The 22,495-nt window shown below is 35.2% G+C and overlaps 1 protein-coding gene across 4 annotated transcripts in view; it reads left to right on the top strand.

Moving 5' to 3' along the window:
- Positions 1 to 22,495, top strand: part of fam172a (family with sequence similarity 172 member A) — a 323,437-nt gene that overhangs the window by 43,223 nt on the left and 257,719 nt on the right. For all 4 annotated transcript variants that reach the window (XR_008837858.1, XM_056458470.1, XM_056458469.1 and 1 more), the window contains exons 5-6: positions 1,682 to 1,747; positions 4,605 to 4,796. Coding sequence is in view for 3 of the 4 variants with exons in the window: in XM_056458470.1 (XP_056314445.1) it covers positions 1,682 to 1,747; positions 4,605 to 4,796 (258 nt within the window). In the remaining variant the exon portion in view is untranslated. The remainder of the gene's footprint in view (positions 1 to 1,681; positions 1,748 to 4,604; positions 4,797 to 22,495) is intronic.

Raw genomic sequence — 22,495 nt, 5'->3', positions numbered from 1 at the left:
CACTCTGCTCTCTGTGCTGAACAACTGAAATCCAGACAGTTCCAATTATCTCATTCACCGAGGCTGTCGAGAGTGCAACTGCATGTACTTTGCATATATGCAAAGGAGCGTGATTGATTCTGTTTCTCATAAAAAGGTCTGTATACTTTAGGGTCAGATTTAGTTTGTGGTTTTTTACAGTAGTTGTTTACTATTTATGATTGTGCTAAATAATTAACTGACCTCGCAACAGACATTTTTTTTATATAGTGATGCATTACACAGATTTTAACACTAATAATAATAATAATAATAATAATAATAATAATAATAATAATAATAATAATAATAATAATAATAATTATTATTATTATTATTATTATTATTATTATTATAAGAATTAACACGTCATTTTCAGCTTTTATTTAGGAAGCTTTCCAACAAATAAAAAATCTGTGCTGTTTTACTTATTTGCCAACATGCAGCTTGAATTTATATAAATGCAGCCTTATTTAACTCTGCTGTATAGATGTTATAGATGTTAACATATTTCCATTATCTGACCACTGTAATCAGCTTATCATGATTAATTGTAAGATGTTTTTTTTGTATAATTTGTGATCCAGGATCCCAAAACCAATTATACTTGTCAGTTTTGGAAGATCTAAACATCACCTGAAAGCTGAATAAATAATCTTTCATTTGATCTGTTGTCTGTTAAAATACAAAACATGACATTTGGCAGAGATCTAAATATATAAATATCTGGAATGGAGGGCTAAAAAAAAAAATCTACATTTTGAGAACTATTTGGTCTTTAAAGTTATCCAAACTAAGTTTTTTATCAATTCATATTACTAATTATGTATTTATTTTTGACATTTACCTAATACCTAATGAGTGTTTAGCCATTCATATTACTAATTATAAATTTATTTCTAAGGAGAATATACAAAATAAGTATGGAACATGATCTTTTCCTAATACGTCAATGATTTTAATCTACATTTTAAGAAAATGGTCTTTAAGGTTGTCTAAATTAAGTGTTTAACCATTTGTATTACTAAATGTACAAAATGCATATGGAACATGCTCTTTTCCTATTCCTCTATTGATTTTAATCTAGATTTGATTAAAATGGTCTTTAAGTTGTCCAATTTTTTTTTTAAACAATTCATATGACTATTTATACATTTATATTTGATATATTTACAGAAGAAAATGTACAAAATGCTTATGCAACATAATCTTTACCTAATACTCTAATAATTGTAATCTACATTTTGAAAATGTCCTTTAAAGTTGTTAAAAGGAAATTTTTAACAATTCATATTACTAATTATTATACATTTATTTTTTAAGAAAATCTACAAAATGCTTATATAACAATGCTCTTATGATTTAATAAATTAATAATTTTGGCTCTTGTATTTTTGGCTATTGCGAAAATATACACATGCAACATACTGTATTCTGTGGTCATTATTACTTTAATATCTGTGGTCATTATTACTTTTTTATGTAATTTATTTACATAGCTTGATTTGACTTGACTTTACATTTAAAGACATAAAACACTATCATGAATGTTTTCTTTTGTTACTGCAGCAAACTCATATTTTATACATTTTATGTTGTTCCAGTTTTTTTCATTTGGAAAAAAAAAAAAAACTAATAAGGATGTCCCTCTTGTCTCCTGCAGATCATTACAAAGTATGTGTATGAACGCTTGGAGAAAGACTGCAACCTGAAGAAGGAGATCCTACCAGTAAGTACAGTAATGCCCTTTTCCCTCCTTTGAAAACTTTAGATGCAAACTATTTGAATCAAAACAGAGTTGTTGTGAAAACTGATGCAGTTGTGCTTAACATCGGATAACATTACAATGGTCTGGATTGCCTGAAAATGTATTATTCTCCAACACTTCTAAACTCTCCAGGATAATATTGGATTTGTTCTGAAGTTAAAGTACCATACGCTCAAGGTGTGGTCTCTGCATTCATAAGAGCAATAACGTTATGATTTCTAGTACACTTTTTAAAAGGTGCATCATTAAACTACACATCATTTTTGATAGCGGGTGTTTGCACTTGGTGGAAGCTGAATTTATGTCCTTTTAAAAGCACTGTAAATTACTCTCCATAAATCACCTGAACAATGCTGGCGCAGGCTTTTATGAGCTGTTTTATTTGTGGAGAGTATTTACCAAATGATGTTCTCCGAGTCTGTATTGTCTTTTCCGAGAGCTTCACGGGCACAGCTACCTGTGACCAACCGCATTTAGTGCTTCATCCATTTATCAAAGTCCATTTTAAAGAAGAGCACATGCACTATATTTAGTGTTATTTTCTATCGTACGATTTTTATGCTCATCTCAGAGTTTGCCTCGTAACCGCTCAGGAAGCATACGGCGTGTAAAAGTCGAGACGGATTTGTTGCAGTGTAATGAAGTCATCAGACGCAGGCAGACAACGGTTGACTTTTCTCAGCAGCTGGCAGTGTAGCTCGGCATTCAACGCCGTTCATTAGAACTGATTCCAGGCTCTGAGTCACTCCGCTGTTCCTGAGTGTCCTGCCTCCCTTTAATAAGAGTAAATGTCGTTGTTGACATACATCAGGGGATTGACTAAGTCACACAAACAGCACAAAAAAAAACATCTTTTATAATCAAATCTTTTCCAAACGAATGTTTTATCCATTTCTCTGTGAATATTAACAATATTTGTTGATGCATTTTTGAACAAAACCATTTTATATCCAATAAAATAAGTGACATCTTTAGAAATAGTAAGATATTACATTTAAATTTTAAGGTTGCAAAAATAAAAAGAAAACTACATTCCAACAAAATGATGAATAGTTTTGTTTGATTTCCCCCTTTATTAAAATTAATGCATTTAAACAAAACAGTTTTATTAAACCGTTTATCCATTACAATAAGAGTGTGGTCACCTGATATCTTTAGAAATAGTAAATATTACATTATACATAATAATATTATATTTAAATAGTACAATAAATAATACATTTAAAATCTAATGAGGTGTTGCAAAACAATACAAAGTACAAAATTAAATTATGTACAAATTATGTACAAAACTAAATTATGTATATTTTTATGGTCTGCTTGATTTTTTTTTCTTGATTTAGATTTTTTTATATTTAATTGAATATTTTAATATTAACTGGCATGTAGTAACTTTGGCACTTGGCATGTAGTAACTTTGGTTATCATAAATTATTTAGTTAAATGGGTTCCAGTTTTGACTTCGGTACAGACTAATCTATTGTATATATACTCACCGGCCACTTTATTAGGTCCAACTGCTCCTTAACGCAAATTTTTATTCAACCAATCACATGGCAGCATCTCAATGCATTTACGCATATAGACATGGTCCAGATGATCAGCTGCAGTTCAAACCGAACATCAGAATGGGAAAGAAATGTGAATTAAGTGACTTTGAACGTGGCATGGTTGTTGGTGCCAGACAGGCTGGTCTGAGTATTTCAGAAACTGCTGATCTACTGGGATTTTCAGGCACAACCATCTCTAGGGTTTACAGAAAATGGTCAGACAAATGGAAAATATCCAGTGAGCAGCAGTTCTGTGGGCACAAATGCCTTGTTGATGCCAGAGGTCAAAGGGGAATGGCCAGACTATTTCCAGCTGATAAAAAAAACGCAACAGTAAATTAAAAACCACTGGTAACAACCGAGGTATGCAGAAGAGCATCTCTGAATGCACATACTGTAACATCGAACTTTGAGGCGGGTGCCACCGGGTGCTACTCCTGTCAGCTAAGAACAGGAAACTGAGGCTACAATTCACACAGGCTCACCAACGTTGGACAATAGAAGATTGGAAAAACGTTGCCTGGTCTGATGAGTCTCGATTTCTGCTGCCACATTCGGATGGTAGGGTCAGAATTTGGCATTAACAACATGAAAGCATCGATCCATCCTGCCTTGTATCAATGGTTCAGGCTGCTGGTGGTGGTGTAATTTTCTTGGAACACTTTGGACTCATTAGTACCAATTGAGCATTCTGTCAACACCACAGCATACCTGAGTATTGTTGCTAACCATGTCCATACCTTTATGACCACAGTGTACCCATTTTCTGAAGGCTACTTCCAGCAGGATAACGCACCATGTCATAAAGCGCAAATCATCTCAGACTGGATTCTTGAACATGACAATGAGTTCACTGTACTCAAATGTCCTCTACAGTCACCAGAACTCAATCCAATAGAGCACCTTTGGGCTGTGGTGGAACAGAAGATACGCATCATGAATGCGCAGCTGACAAATCTGCAGTCATAAGTCTTTTTTTTTAAAGTCTCACAAACAGCACAATTTTTTTTTTTTAGAATAAAATCGATGTTCACACTTTTTCAAGTTTAACGAAATATGATGAATATTAGATTTCTCGTTTTACTTACAAGCGAGACCACTTCTATTGGATTCAGAAGATTTTATAGTTTCACAGTGCCCTAAGTGTGTTCATTAATATATGGGAGATTTTGTAACTATAGGTTGAATTGGCTTTAATCTGGTCTATCTTGCTGTAATTGGCGATCATGATCTGTTTGGTACTGATTATAATATTTATGTTCCTTCAGGTTGATGCGACTGAGGACGAACCGAAAAGCTTTGTTTATGTGAGTGAGGACGCCCTCAGTAACCCAGAGAAGATCATGGTTCTCATCCAGGGCAGTGGAGTGGTGAGGGCAGGCCAGTGGGCACGACGCCTCATCATTAATGAAGACCTCAACAGTGGGACGCAGATACCCTTCATTAACCGTGCCAAAGAGGTGGGTTATAGTTGTTGATTGGCTATGGAAATACTTAGAGATGAAACAACAGTTGATTGGGTTGAGTTTATATATGGTTCGTAAATTTTCAAGAATCAACACAATAAAAACCTTTTTATTTGCATTTAATATACTTTCTGTGTGTATAATAACAGATATCAACATGGCACGTCTCGTCTTTTTGACCGATACATTATGTAAAAACTTTATATTTCTTTATATAGTATTATTGCTATTATTCTTTTTCTTAGTACCACATGATCATTCAGAAATCATTGTAATAAATTGATTTGATCATAAACAAAAACAAACGAACGAACGAACGAACGTGGTATAGGAACATGTTACACTGACGACTGGTGTAATGAAATAATACAATCTAATAAATGCTTAAGAGACTTTATTATTAGTATTAATAATTATTATAATTGTTCCACACGTTCAAAATAATTTTTCCTGCTTGTTTAACCCTTTAAGGTGCTCTGCTTGAAAATAAATATTTTGGCCCACGCTTGCATTGAATAATATACTGACCCACTCATAAATAGTAATAAGCAATTAAATTAATATTGATAGCCTATGGATAAAAGGTCGATCAGGTTATTTAAAATGAGTTTTATTTGGGAGCTTAAATATTGAACATGAACATTCACTTGAAAAAAAACTATCACGTTAACTTAACCAAATTTGTTTTGGGACTGCACAAAGGAATTGTGTGAACCCCAGCATTTTTTACAGTCTATATTTACAGACTTTCTTAATTTTAATATTTCTAGATTTGTGTTGACAAGTGTTGCATATCAGCGTGTATGTGTGTGTGTTTTTTTAAATATATTACACCGTTTATATATTTATTTGTATTATGGTTTGCCCTGTAAAGATACAAGCAGGCTGAGTAAATATCTGGAGCACTGGCCTTAATAGTTTCATATCAATGCAAATAATTTCACATTCCCGTAGTCTTGAGCGACCGCCATATCCATCCTTATTTTCTCCTCCTTTACACTCTCCCATCCATAGATATTTATTTACCTGGCAAAAGGAGCTGTTTTGCTGTTACATCTGCACTGTAAACTGTAATTTAGATTTTCATTTCTTTTCTCTGTCGGAGGACGTATCCCCGAGTGGAGTTATTTCCGTCCATCGCGGCTAGTCGTTTGTCACGCCGCCCGCCGCTACCTGTGTAATTTCATCGGCCCGTGCGTTCAAATTGACTTAAGGGAGATCTCTCTCGCTCTTCCATCTAAATGTCATAAAACACACACTCACACACACACATGGAGAGATATCCACGGGCAAAGTCACTTTTCGCACAGCGCCGGAAAAAGACGGACAGGGACGAGGAGTCTGTGAGGTGGCTTATTGCATTTGCGAAGAGGTACGTTTTTGGGGGGGTATACAATGCACAGTGCAGTGGCGACCATTTATCATACTAAATAATGACCCCGGCTTTGCTGTGACATCATCATAATAGCATTTACAGCAAGAGAGAGAGAGATTCAGCGTTTGCTGTGTGTGTATCAGCGTGACAGAGAGAATGCGGCTGTCACTTTGCAATATCTGTATTGCTGAAGGGCTGCGGATGCGCTGTCTGATTCTTCAAGTGACGGCTCGTGTTTGTGATTTCCTCTGTGATAAACAAGGCCACCTGAGGCCATGCGCCAAACACTCGCTCTGATCCGAGATCAGTCTGTTCTTTTAGCCTGTGAGATTCTGTGCTATTCTGATGGGAATCGCTTACATGCGCACATACAGGCAGGTTTCATTGCTCCCTGATCTGTCCTGTGGAGCTTTATTAAAGATTAGCGGCGGGTAGGAAAAAAGGTGTAAAATAAAGCTGGTTGAGTTTTTTTTTTTTTGAGTTGCGCTCATGTTTGATGTGGATTGTTGTCTTTATTAGAACATTTTTAAAGATGACACAGCATGTCTTGAAGGAAGATGGTGTTGTAAATGTTCAGATGAGCACTGCAGGACAGTTTATAGATTGACTAAGGAGAGATCAGTTCTTTTGTGAAGAAACATAAAATCAAGCACCTTTTTAAAGATTCATTCATCATCAGGTGGCAACTTTTCTATTTTCTTCTAACTTTTCTCTCTCCATCTCTCTTTCTCTAAACATGTAATATGTAAGCAATTGAACTTACTTTTTTCAAAAATGATGCAGTAAAATTATTAAAGATGACAATAAAGACTATGGGCCCTATCATACACTCGCACATTAAGGCGCTAGATGTGTTTGGCGTGTCTTGTTGCTATTTTCAGACCAGTGCAACCCAAATTTTTTACATTTTGTGCCATGTTGTTTAAATAGCAAATACAAACACTAACACATTGCTTAATACACACAGGATGTACAGCAATACACAAATCTCATTACACATGAAAACAATTAAAGGATTAAAATGTTACATAATTATTATTTTTTACATAAATATAAAAAAACACTACCTCCATGCGTTCATGTTGTTTTTTTCAGTTTGTTCATGACAATTTCAAATTAAATATGTAGGCTAATGGATGTCTTCAGTGGAGTGCATACAACACCGTTTTACTTTTCCATGAAAGTAAAGGAGTAAAGAGGTAAAGTAAAGTGAAAGTAAAGAGGCTGAATGGAGGAGGCTCGTTCTTTATACTCTTGCTGCAGATGGTCTGTATAACTGTTTACTCGCTTGTGAAGCATTTAGTTTTTCCACTTACAAAGTACACCATGTAAATAGCAATGTGCCATGGGATGCAACTGACTCTTATAGGGGATTGGAAATTAGACTCTGATTGGTTTATTGCATGTTATTCTCAAAACACATCCATAACTCATAAGAGAATAAGCACAACACTGTGAGACCATACACCAGGGCGCAGACTGTATTTTTCCGTCCTTAAAATAGCAAAAGTGGATTCGGACATGCCCTTAATGCTTTTGCACCATGCGCTTTAGACTTTGTGCCTAGACTGTTAAAATAAAGCCCTATGTTTACATTGGATTTTTTCTATTCAATAAATTATCTTGGCAAAATAATAATGTTCAAAAGTTTTTTTTTTCATTTACCCTTTCACATAAATTCTGTTCTTTTAATCTTTCTACTTCTAAATTTGTTTACATGAAAAAACAAACAAACACTTGTTTTAAGTTTTAATAATATTTCGCAGTATTACAAATAGGGTTGTCATGATACTGGAATTCAGAAATTATATTATTATGCAAAAATAATATTTAAGAAAAAAGAAGGGATCTTCACCTTAAATTTGTTTTCAAATAATTTGTTAAAATCGTGACTAAATCATGACTAAATCATGAGATTAGTATCGTGAATCGTATTGAATCGTGAGTCAGGTGAATAGTTACATCCCTACATAGCAAATAGGGTGGCGGGATATTGGAAAAATGTAACATTGCTGTATTATTGCTGTATACAGTATATTACAATTTCACCAGATGACTTGAATATCTCTATTTCTAAATTTATTATTTTAGATTGATCTGGATGATTCTGTAGGGGAGTGCATCTGCATTATATTAAATATATACATATATATACATATATATACATATATATACATATATATACCTATATATATATATATATATATATATATATATATATATATATATATATATATATATATATATATATATATATATATATATATACACACACACACACACACACACACACACACACACACACACACACACACACACACACAAGCATAGATAAATACACTAAAGAAAAAGATACAAATTAAATAAACAATGACTTATTGTCGAACAGTTTCAGGTATACAGTAATTTAATAATCAAATGTAAAATAATACTCTAGTCTTCATTTTATGAATACTTATATAAAATTATTCATTATTAAAGTTACAGTACAATTTCTTAGGCCTGAATGCTTTTAAAATCGTCATACAGGTACAGTCACAGTCCTCAAAAACACAAAGACCGTTTTCACTATATATTGAATGCGAATGATCTCATTGAGATATCGATGCTGAAACCACATATTGTGCAACCCTAATAGAAAGTCACTTAAAGTATTTACAGTTATTACATCCACAAATTTCATTTAAACATCAAACTGTATTTTTATCACAATTAAATATTTCATAATAATGTTTGCGAACAAATAAATACAAAACTATTAATTTAACTCTTGAAGACATCTGATCAATACAATTTTTGCTGATCCAGCTGCTGTGCAAGTCAGAGTTTAGCCGGTCACACACACACACACACACACACACACCACTGACTGCGTGCTAGTATGTAAGAGAAGATTGTGCATTATCCCCACAGCGAAGAGTGTGTGACAGACCATGGGCGTCTACAGAAGGCCGCAGTGGCAGCGCTGGGAAACAGGGCCGGAATCTGACAGCTGGGTTGCAGAGAGAATGAATGTGTAAAAACTATGTGTGTCTGTGTGTCTGTGTGTGTGTGTGTGTGTCTGTGTGTGTGTGTGTGTGTGTGTGTGTGTTTGAGAAAGAAAGCAAGCTTGCTTAATGACAGCTTATTCCTTCATGAGTTTAACTCCTGACAGCCGACAGCTCTGCCTGTTGCATCATGGTAGCAGAATCATTACCTTGTGACCTGTCAGAAGCAGGAGAGTTTCAGCATAAGAGAGCAAGAAAAAGCTGGAGCAAGTAGAGACTGTGGGGATTTTGACTCGCTTGTATTGCAGGGTCAGTATTTGAGTATAGAGTTAACCAAAGTTTCGGGTGAGATGTGACCCCAAATCATTAGCATTACAGAATCTGTTTAAAACCTCAGTGTGAAATATGTGTGGTCAGTCAGATGCATTTTAAAGCCTTTATTGTGCTTAAGGGTGCACTGTAACATTTTATTTCTTTCCATATTTTTCGTATATTTTAGTACATTTATTCAAAAAGTACAGGGCAGTTCTGGTTCTATGAAGCCCCTCCTTCAGGAATATGCAGTGAGCTCTGATTGGTCAGCTGGTCCAGCATGTTCTGATTTGTTAATTGCTTATTAGTGCATCTTGAGCTAGGCACGTATTTAACAAACCTCTCAAAGTGCCATTTTAGTCATAAGTATGGTGAATTCATGAAATCTACTCTTACTTTCAAAGTGAAGTATAAAAAGCAAGTTATCAAATTTCTTAAAAAGTAACATTTTGTCATCTTTGTCCAGGTCTTCATATCACCACTAACAGCACTGAAAAATGTGTTTTGTGTATAGGTTGTTTTCAATCATGTGGTTCTGATGACACACGAAATTTACATAGAGGGCTGAATTTTTGTGATTTATATCATATTTCGAGGGAGATATACTGTAAATAGAAATTAATCACATTTGTTCGGCATGATCCTTATATCATAAAGAGGGCAGAGTTTTCTACTGAACTAAAATATATTTGCCTGTCATCGATGCGGTACATACTGTATAATTACGTTAATTACGTTAAATACCAACTTATAGTAAATACTATAGTGTTTGGAAGCATACTATAGATAATTACTTGACTTAAACTGTCGTCGTAATTATATTGTTGCTGTGGTACAACACAACTGTAGTAATAAACAAATTATTCAAGAAGCTTCAGTTTTCTACGGTATAATTATACACCATTACCTTGCACCACAGTTTACACTAAAGTTACAGTATTTATTAAAGTTTATCTGTTTAATATGCTATTCTGTAGCATTCATTAACAAAGAGTTGTACACAATATACACTTTACTATGTGGTTCAAAAACACGTTTATTATAAATTACTATAGTTTTCCTCCATGTGGATATCTTCCAGATACACAAAATAACAGATAAAAGCATACAAAAACAGGGATGCATAGTCTGCAAGGGGGAAAAAGTGCTCCACAATAATAACTGTGTAGTTTTGTCGCAAGGGTTGCATTTCTTTTTTGTTCTGTCGATTAATTTACCATCAACAAACATTCACTGCTGCTGTGCATTTTGATGTTAACGCTACTGTTGTTTATTCTGCTGAAATGCCAGTAAGACTTGGATTATTGCAAAACAAGACCAATTTCATTACAGCGATTGCATGGCAGAGTACGTTATTTATATTCTCCTGGATTTTGTATGGAAATTTTTTTTGTAGTTTTTACAGATGAAAACAAAACAAACTAAACGATGATGACGGCAACCATAATGAAAATATACTAGGGATGTTCCGATACTTTTTTTCCCTTCTCGATACAGATTCCGATACCTGAGCTCAGGGTATCGGTCAATACTGAGTACTGAAACGATACCTGAGTGTGTTTGCATTCTGAGCAGCAAGGAAGAACAGACTTCAGGTTTGCAATGTTAAGATAAAGCTAGTAGGCATATGTCTCATTTAAAAAGATCAGATCGGTTTATAGTTTCAAATACTCGTCGATACTGATTTGCCAGAATTTTTGCTGAATCAGCGAGTATATCCAATACTAGTAACGATATCAAAACAACTCTAAAATATCCTGACATTTTTTTTCACTAATAAAAACGAGATGAAAACGTGAGAGAGGGACGTTAAATTTCCAAATGGCGAATTTAACCTCTTATGATCAACAACCCCCCCTCCTCCGCTCTCATCTGCTGTTGGCAGCACTCGCTCTCTCTCTGACAGAGCCGGATTGATTGCTCACTCAGAGCATCTTGTTTAAGCCTGCAGTTACTCTGACATTGACCCAGCCAAAATGTAGCCGAGGCTAACGTGAGGACGTGACTGGAAAGGTGAGAGGATTTTTCACACTCTGTCTCTCTGATGCAGGAGGCTTGAGATCTTTTTCCCTCTAGTGGCTCTCAGGAAGCATGAGTGAAAACGAGCTCTTGACAGAGGCAATAAATATACTGCATCTCTTCCAACACCTCTCCCCTCCCTCCCTCTCTCCCCTTTCTTACAGTGTATGTTCACTCACATGTTGCTTACTTTATTCAGTGTTCTTCATCCCTGTAATCCCATCCGGTCTTTTTGACTTACTTTTTATGTTCCTCATTTTTCCTTAACTATGTTGTGTAGTGTGTACTTTGTGCTGATTATTGTATACATTTTTTTCTTAATTAATATATAACACAGTGCCTAACATTTACACCGTGTCAATGTCCTAATTGCATTGTTTGCATTCATTTTGGAATACTACCTCTTTTTAAGCTAAGCTACTTGGCAAATAAGTACATGGATGTCTGATATAGGTTTGGGAAACTATTTATTTTTCTTAAGTTTAAAGGATGTGATGTGGGGACTAAGCATAATTTAGAGCAACATTTTTTAGTCAGATCTCTTGCAAAATAAACATACAAATGAACGGATTAAAATGTGCCACGTTTACGCAAATTAAATTACATTAGATGAATAGTTAAATGCAAAAATCAGTGTTGGGGGTAACGTGTTATAAGTAACATGCGTTATGTAATATTATTACTTTTCCAAAGTAATGATTAAAGTAACGCATTGGTTTTAAAAAATAATTGATATTATTTGAGTTACTTTTAAAAAAAATGTAATACAAGTTACTTTTTATCTTGCTTAATTGGCTTTTACAAAATATATTGCGGAATATATCCTCCTCAGTCAGGTGGAATCACATGCTCAATGAGAGAGCATGCTGCAAGGGAACAGACAGTCAGCTCCCACTACTCATCATCAGGTCTCTATTTTCACAGCAGATGAGTCAGTGTACTGTTCTAGTAACAGAATAACTCAGGATATTGGTTTATTTTAAACCGTGGTATCCGGTATGTTAGTACTGAAGCCCAAATCATTTCATGACAACTCTGTTCGATTAAATGAACTGGTTTTGCCGGTTCACTTAGAAGATCCGATTAAAACACACGAATCATTTACGAATCGCCCGTCATCACTACAGACAGTCAGAAACAGAAACAATGACAGGCCGGAGACTTACATTTTTTCAATGGATTCTTGTTATTTTGAGCTCATCAAAAAAAAGAAGTGGACTGTAGTTAAGTGTAGATTATGTGAAACTGCAAGATACACAAGAAAAAAAAGACACTACAAAATACAACAGACACTACAAAATACAAGAGACACTACAAGATACATCGAGATAAAAACAAAAAATGGATGCAAAGCACTACACCCGCACCCCATTTCCAGCTAAACATCAAATATTTGACATCAGTTCACGTTCTCCAGGTAAAACAATTAATTCTGCTAAACTCAAAAAAAGAAAAGTTTATTGCTTGTATTGTTGAGGAGATGCAGCCACTGTCTACTGTAGAAGCGACTACATTTAGTACGATTTTTTTCTCTTTTGGGAAACGATTTACACATTTGTTAAGGCCACATGAAGCAATTTATCCAACATATAAAGCTAAAAAATTAATTTTGATTTGGGATGTTTTTTTATCCTCTTACTCTTCATTTGGTTATTAAACATTTTCAATCTGGTTTAAAATCTGCTTTTCTCTTAATATAACTTATTTCATGTTAGTACTCTTAAGCTTTATTGCAATCTTTATCTCAATGGACAGTGAGTTCACTTAACACAAATTATACAAAAGTAGTAAACACATTACCTAACATGCTTACATTAATCTGTAAATACAGCATGTATAGCTCTGGGCTCAGAAAGTTCTCAAAATATAATTTTATCCTACATTTTTTTTTAGGGAAAATGAAGTTGTAGGTTCTATAGGTGGTTGTAAAATGCAGAGCTTCTCTATTAAAAAGGTGAAAAAACACCTGCAAGTTCTGAAAGAGATCAAACCTCAGCCAGGTAAGGAAAAGTAACACAAAAGTCACTCAAAAAGTAATATAAAGCATTACCTTCCATAAAACACACTTTTTTTGAGGAGTAACTCAATATTGTAATGCATTACTTTTAAAAGTAACTATCCCAACACTGGCCGAAATGTAAGTAAAACCAGAGTTGGATAATATTTTAGTGGATAACCGTGATACGTTTTCCAGGACTATTTAACTAAAAAGGCCACGTGGAATCACAGTTTACAATGTTTGTTTCGATAGCACACATTTTTGTTATTTAGGTGAACAATTAATCCGTCCAAGTTTATTGAATGTAAAAAAGTTTGTTTTGGAAATCTTTAGTCAAATTTTGGGATGGTAGTCCTTTTCTGATGACCTCAGTTTGACGGCTACAGTAACAATTTTCTTAAACACAGCACTCTTACCGTTAGTTTGCTATGAGTGAATGATGTGCAAAAGAAAGCCCTACTCAATAATCAATTTTAGTTGGAACTGCATAAACATTGTGAAATAAAAGCAACTTCCAGTTCATGCACACTTTATAAGAAAAAAAAGTAGAAATATTTAATTACATTATAAATGTGTTTACTGTTACTTTATAAATCAAGTTAATTAGATTAGATTAGATTAGATTCAACTTTATTGTCATTACTCATGTACAAGTTCAAGGCAACGAAATGCAGTAGTTCCATACTCTTTTACTGTGGTTGATGCGCAGTCGAATCACATCCATTTTGTTCACCAGTGATTGTACATTGCGAGAAAGATGCTGGGTAAAACGAACCGGCTATCCCCGTCTTCGTTTTACGGTTTCAACACAACCTTCGAGCTTTTCTGCCCGGCGAGTAGGGTGCTTTGGTGATCTCAGGGATAAGTCGAAGATTGTTGATAAAACTGTCAGGAACGTGCAAAACAATATCCGGAATCTCTTGACGGCTGTACGATGTAAATGCACTACTGTTCTGCACAAACAGACCTGAAATGAGCAGGAAAAATTCTGCAAAACTGGTGAAACTGGAGAGACGCAGAGTCTCGCGATGTGTACACACCGCCATCTTGTCTAATACATTATTGGTGAATAAAAAAAATTGAAACAACATTTTTTAGCTGTTAACAGGTTAAAATTTGAACTTAAACTAGTTTTGCTTTCTGCACATTTTTCAAATGATGGACCGTCCATTCATAGAGACTATCTGCATACCTTGTACAGTGTGCATCTGTAGTAAACATAGTATGAGCAGTGTGCTATGCTTCTGGAACACTGCCCCTCTTACCCCCGTGTCACGGTTCTGGGATTTTTCCACACTATTATCTATCTTCTGGTCTTTCTCTATCTGTGATTTCTGTACTCCAATCTGTGGCTTGTGTATTTGTTTTTGCTGTTGCTTTGACCTGAACCCCCTCAGTAAACTCTACCCCCTTCTTCTCACTGACCCAAATCGACCCCCATATAGCGCTTTCTCTCATATCCCAAACCTTCCCTCGTTGCTGACACTCAGTTCCCTGCTTAAAAAAATGTCAGAAAAAGGAATAAAAAGGGCAACTGCATTTCATTAAGAATAAAGTCTTTAATAAAAAATAAGATCCGTATCCCTCCTTCCCCCCACCTCTGTTCTTGTTAGTCAGTTAGAAGCGACTCTGGAGACTTGCTAGAAAGAAAGAGGGGGTGTGGTGTTTTCAAAAGTGTGTCAAAAGCCTAGGGGTTTGTATCTGCCCAGAATTTCAATGGGAGGCTGAAAGGGGGCCGGGAAGCGGGCAAACTCAAACACAGGAATCTTGTTTAATTTCTGTCATGTTGCTCTTTTTTTCACCAGATTGATGTCTTTTTCAAAATCGGCTCACTATCTCTCTCTCTCTCTCTCTCTCTCTCTCTCTCTCTCTCTCTCTCTCTCTCTCTCTCTCTCACTCTCTCTCTCCCCGTCTCCCTCTGTCATTTGCAGATGCGGTGTGATACTGTATACCCTGTCCTCTGTGCCTTAAATCCCCTAAGTTTCCAGCTTCTTTTTTCCCATTGACTAGGGAACTGCGCTTTTTTTTTTCCTCCCCTCTTTCTCCATTTATGATTATCAGTCGATTCATAGCTCACTTGCTAAGGGCTAGCCTTCAGCATCATAGCGCTTCCTGTATTCGGGGGGAAACGGGTGCCCCTCAGTGACGTTAACTAGATCTAGAAGCATACATCGGGACACCGGGGGTAACCGCGGCCCAGCATGGGGGTAACACATTCTCCATCTTGCTGGAAGGTGCAGCATTTCCTGCAGTTAAAATCAATGAACTTGACACCTTCAAAGGGCCATGTGAGGCAGCGACTTGCTCTGGGGTTAAAACTCTTTTAAATAGCCCCCTGCGGGAATCACCGCTGTCAATAAAACGCAATAATTACCACACCCCGACCTGGGAAGAGTGCAGTCAAGCCGGGCTAAATTAAAAATTGATCAGAAAGAGGAGAAAACATTATTTTTTGTGTGGCCCTATTCCCTGCGCAGAGCCTCATCGTAGATTTTTTTTTTCTGCACGCTATTTTACGGTTTCTCTCTCACTCTCTCCTGCGAACGATTTACCATATTAAAAGATTTATTCGTAGTTTAATTGTCTTGATGGCGAGGTGTGTTGAGTTTATGAGCTGGCGTTCCTCTATGCAGACGCGGGCCTTCAGCGCTTATTGATTGCTGCCTAATTTGGTCTGACTCTCCCCACCTCCTTACCTTCATCTGACAGTCAGAATAGGTATCAGATGCTCATCTGTATAGGTCCGTGTCATCCTATTTTCATCATAGATGCATCTTAAGCTAAGAGCAAGATGTTTTGCATTATACACGCATACATACATAAACGTATTCAAATGTCACTCGCTCAACGTTTCCCGCTAGAGATTGTTCTGATGCTGTCTAGACCATCAGACAAGCTGCTCACATCATTCGCAAAGATTTATGGGCCATCACTTGGGGTGGGATGATGTCATGGAAATGGGGTGTAGTGCTAACAAACTGATATGGTGATACTGGTAATAGCTTTGGGGCTTGAAACAATGATGAACTTTTTACATTTACATGTAATCATTTGGCAAATGCATTTATCCAAAGCGATCTAATTCTTTATATAGAAGTATAAAGTAGTATACATTTTTTATTGATTGTATGATGTGACAAAGTACTTAACTGTAAGCTTGCATACTTTTAATGTGTTTTTGTTGTGGTAGTGCTTTTGTTGACAGATTCGGACAATTGTATCTCTCTGAAATGTTTATGTGCCACAGATAAAACCATTAAGTATGTATTTATAATGTAAAAATTTAAATAATTTTTTTTTCTTTTCTTTATTTTATCAAAGGATCCAAAAGGGAATTTCAGTTTCCATGATACCATGAAGCAAGAATAAATCTTTCCAGCGCTGATAATTGTAAGAATCATTATTAGTGATTTTATGCCAATAATAACGGATCATAGTAGAACAGCAAATCATCATATTATATTGATTTCAGAAGGATTATGTGACACTGAAAAGTGTAGTAATGGTGATAAATATAGCTTTGTATCACAGGATTAAATACAATTTTAAAATAAATTCAGTAAGAATATTCTACACTAAAAACAATGATGTCTGAAACAATTTATATGTGTTAAGTTTAATCAAACAAATTAAATTTAATAATGTTCAACTCAATTTGTTTGTTTAAATTCAGCCCAAATAATTTGTTTGCAACCACTTAACTTACAAAAAAAAGTAAATCCAAGGAACATCTTCAGTGTAATTAATATAATACATACAAAAATGTCATATTTTTATACGATATACAGCCATATCGCACTGCTACGAGAACAGTTTGATGGCACAATCGTGTATATAAAAAGACAATCAAACACAGAGAGTCTCAAAATCATTTTGTATGAGGAACTTTCTTCTGGCGTTCATTCACATCTGCAACTGATGTCAGAAAAGCAGAAACTGTTGCTACTTCACCAACGTCACTTTAGAGCTAGTATTTGAATGATTCTCTAGCGTAATGTCTAAAGTGATGACAAAACAGGTAATTTTGCTCACATTTTTAGATTATAAGGCTGAACAGCATGAAATGCCATCAATCTAGAGACATTTCTCAGTATTTATCTGTTGCAATCGGGATATCATAATGATTTCCCCGAAAAAGCAAACACTAACAGATGACTATAGTATAAATACAGCACTACACCATACAAAAGAGAGAGATCGACTTAGAATGTCACTTACCCATTTTATGATTTGATGAGCTGTAGTTTGAAATTACGCTGGGCTTTTCTCCTCTAAGGGCCTATTATGGGGTCTCTGTCACCATCGTGTGGCGGAACGTCAATCGTTTTTGCTCTGCTCAATGACAGGCTGATGAATGCAGACACGCTGAATCTCCCAAATTATAAATATTTAAAATAGGCTATCCTTATAAAAAAAAACTGCAATATAAACAACTATATTCTCACTTTAAAAAGCCTCAAAAGTACATTGTTGTCCAACAGCAGCAATGTTTGTTAAACTGTTGTGAGTCTATTGATCTGTAGTCACTCTATGTATGCGGAGTAATACAGAAGGGTGAGGAGGCTGTACGAGTGCTGTTATTGCAGAATATCACACAGCTATCAGCCTATCAGATTCAGGAACTAATATATATATAAATAATAAATAAATAAATTATTTATATATATATATATATATATATATATATATATATATATATATATATATATATATATATAGAATATAGAATATATTTACATGTTAATATTATAACATATTACACATTAATATAAAATAATTCTCTTAAATAATTAAATGAGTAAAACATAGTACTATCTGATGTGTTAATTTATTTACTTGTAAGATGAATCAAAGAAAATCGTTATGAACCATAATTGGGGATCATTCACTCATTAGCAGAGTGTTGATAATTGCGTTCTGCTGCAAAAGGAACTAATGATAGAGCAGAGGCAGCCGGCGAGGTGTGTGTAGTAGGTCGTTGTGTGCTGCGGGCAGTGTGTGAGTGTCCCGATGGGATGGCCTTGTTTAGATTCTCTCATACAATGCCTGTGGCAGTGTATGAGGTAGGTCTTCACTCATTCTCTCTCTGGGACGACTCTCAGAGGCTGAATGAAGTGTTTGTATGAGTATGACAGAAGAGAAGAGAGAAAGACTGATAAAAACTATATCCCAGTACTATTAATAGAGTCCCTTTTATTGTCCTGTATATCAATCTTTAACAACATACTTGAGCAGAAATCCGACCTGAACGAAAGCTGCCCATACGAACATATCGATTAGAATTTCTCCTTGTGTTCTTGGCAGGCTCTTCTGTTGTCCTGGATCTGTGAAATTTTTCATGCTGTCCTCTCCACTGCACTTTGTCGAGGTCAGGGTAACCGACTCGCCAAAGTTTTCGCAGGAAATTGAGTTTATGGGGGGAAACAGAAATGAAGCCGCGCGGCTATCCGTGGAGTACTACTCAGGAGGTCAGAGTTCAGCCTGGCTGCAAAAAAAGAAAAAGCAACACGCCACAGTTGCTCTCCGGGCAAATTGGCCCGTTTTGCGAGAGCTTGATCGATGGGGAGGAACCGTTGGCGCAAATAGGGGTTAACTGGGTCTTGGCCATATTCTGTGGTTCAATGAAAGAGAAGAACAAATGTATGTATGTTTTTTCCCACCCCACATTACTGGAAGATGAAAATAAATATGGGAGAGGGATGGCTGTTCTCAAGGACCTTTGGCTAACATTCAGATGTCCAGAGACCTTCACTTTCATAAGGCTAGTGCATGATAATGAAGATGGACCGTGTGGCCTCGTTCCAAATGTTTTGAATAGCAGCCGCTCCTTTATGGCTCTTTAGAAGGCCGAGTGCTTCAGAAGATGTTGGCATTTTAACAGCTGCTCCCGTATAAATTGCTTGAATGTGCAGGATGAAAGACTTTTTGCATATAGACAAATACATATCTTGTAACTTATAACTGCAGGTATAATTTACATTAAACTTTTTCAGTTAGTTGTTAAGATGTTTTTGAATCCGATTGAGCCGTTAGTTTTAGTTAATCATTTTGTTAAAACGTTTTTGAATCCGATTGTAATTGTAATTCGATTATAATTATTCGAAACTGTGTTATTGTATCTATATTATCATTTTATTTAACAAATCAGTTTGTGTTTTGGCATTGTAAACTCATTATTTGGCTGTATGTAAACATATTTTTTAAACATTTTTGAATCCGTTTGAACCGTCAATCAGATTACAAACTGATTATTTGGTGTATATAAACATTTTTTAAACATTTTGAATCCGATTGAACCATCAGTTTGATTACAAACAAGCTATTTGGGTGTGTGTAAATATATTTTTAAAACGTTTTTGAATCAGATTGAACCGTCAATCACATTGCGAACTGATGCATTTCGATTGCATGTAAACCAGGGCTCCACAATAAGGACTGCCCGATGGCCCGGGGCTAGTGTGCGAGATGCTCAGGACAGTAGACAGGATAGACAGGATCGTATAATGCTGCCTTGTCACTGAAGTTTAATTTGGCTGTGACTGTCAATTGTTAGCATTGGCAAAGCAGAAATATGAACAGTGCCATGCATTTTAGAATTGTAAACATAGATTTCTATCAGGGTATGCACACAGGCGCTGCGAGTCGGCGGCTGTCCTTGGCGCCCAGAGTCAGAGTCAGGAATAGTTTCATTTTAAATAACATGCGAACATGGGCGTCTGGTATGCGTTAATGATGTGCGGGTCATCTCAAAACCTGCATACCCCGTTTTGGGGTGGGTAAAAAAATTGTCACTTTATTTGCAGGCAGGTCATCAATTTTTTTTAAATGTATGTATGTAATTCTCTATAGCCTATATTAAGATTTGGGAATATCTATTTTTATATTATTGTAATGTAAACATACTTTTACAACGTTTTTGAATCTGATTGAACCGTCAATCAGATTACGAACTGATTAATTAGGTGTATGTTAACATATTTTTTTTACATTTTTGAATCTGATTGAACCGTCAATCAGATTACGAACTGATTATTTGGGTGTATGTAAGCATATTTTTTTTAAACGTTTTGAATCGATTGAACTGTCAATCAGATTACAAACTGATTATTTTGGTGTATGTAAACTTATTTTTGAAACATTTTTGAATTTGATTGAACCGTCAATCAGATTACAAACTGATTATTTGGGTGTATTTAAACATATTTTTAAAATGTTTTTGTATCCGATTGAACGTTCAATCAGATTACAAGCTGATTATTTGGGCCGCATGCAAACAAATTTTTAAATGTTTTTGAATTCTATTGAACCATCACTCAGATTACGAACTGATTATTTGGGTGTATGTAAACATATTTTTTAAACTTTTTGAATTCTATTAAACCGTCAATCAGATTACAAAGTGATTATTTGGGTGTATATTAACGTATTTTTACAGCGTTTTTGAATTAGCTTGAACCGTCAATCAGATTACAAACTGATTATTTGGGTGTATGTAAACATATTTTAAAAACATTTTTAAATCCGATTAATCCGTCAATCAGATGATAAACTGATTATTTGGGCCGCATGTAAACATATTTTTAAAAAATGTCTTGAATCTGATTGAACCATCAATTGGATTACAAATGAATTATGTCGCCGCATGTAAACATATTCGTAAAACATTTTTGAAACTGACTGAAACATCGATCTGATTTTAAACTGATTGTTTGGGACGTATGTAGACGTAGCCATTGGGTATGTTTACATGCACCCAAATAATTTGTTTGTATGAAATATGGTAAATTTTTAAGGTTGCATTACTCGTGTCTTTATCTTTTTATGTTGTTAATTAAGAAATATCTGCTGATGTCTTTTCCAGATATTGATATTTTTACATGCAGACACAGTTACCTTGTTCAGTTCAAGTGATCATAAACGTCTTTGTCTGTTTTATTATGGTGGTTGGCTATGCATGATGGCCCACAGAAATAGCCACTAATTGGGCATCTGTTCATATGTCTATGGATACAGTTGTTGGATTCGCATTGTACACTGGGGCTTTAGGTAAGGATAGGAAAAAAAAAAAGTATTTGGTTACTATTACTTTTTCCTTCCCCTGAAGAAAACCGAAGATACATATTCACCAGATTTGGCTACTTTTTTAATGCTGGCAAAACTAGTTTTATTACTATCCATGCAGCAAGAAATGTATCACATGACAGTAACTAGTAAGATAACTAGTAAGCAAATATGAAGAATGGCATATAACGGAAATATGAATAATTCTTTATTTAGGTACCTAGTGAAAAAAAAATGCATTTTGTAGCTGGTTTGAGATATCTTTTAAAAATTATTTATTGGTAAAAAAAAGTAAGTAAGTTTGACACCCAGTAGTTGTATTAGGTATTGCATGCTTAGTTTAAAACACAGGTAAGCGTTGTTTGCCAGATTGACGAAAACACATCAACAGAAGTGAAGTGTGCCTGACTATCGAGCCTAAAGGCTGATTTAATCCATGTTTTAAATAAAAGCAGTGGCACGCGATGTAAGGAATATTTTCCATATTAAAAGTAGTTTTTGTTCTAACCAACACCTGAAACTTATGTTTTAGAAACGGCTTCTATTTCAACAAAATAAACTTTACATCTCATGTGCTTGACATCTCACTCTAATCTGACATCTCAGGTACACCTCATGTGCTTTATTTAGTGTTAAATGCTACCATGTGAGTTTGAATGCCATTTTACATGGCGTTTATTTGCCGTACTACTGAAAGCAGCAGCAAATAGTTTACCTCAGATCTTGAAAATAAAATAAACCAATTGAACTTTAAAAGTGTGACTTAGTGCAAGTCAACACATATTAGTGATTTAGCATCTACGTTTAATAATGTTAAAGAGGTTTAATATGTATTAATTAGATTATAACCCTTACCACTTTGTTGTAGTGCAGTAAGTGCTTCTGAATGGCTGTATTTAAATTTCTGTTGTGTTACGTTTGGTGCAAACTGCCAAATTGC

Source organism: Danio aesculapii, chromosome 5 (genome assembly GCF_903798145.1).
Source record: "Danio aesculapii chromosome 5, fDanAes4.1, whole genome shotgun sequence".
Classification (NCBI taxonomy): domain Eukaryota; kingdom Metazoa; phylum Chordata; class Actinopteri; order Cypriniformes; family Danionidae; genus Danio; species Danio aesculapii.
This window is presented reverse-complemented; position numbering and strand designations above follow the sequence as displayed.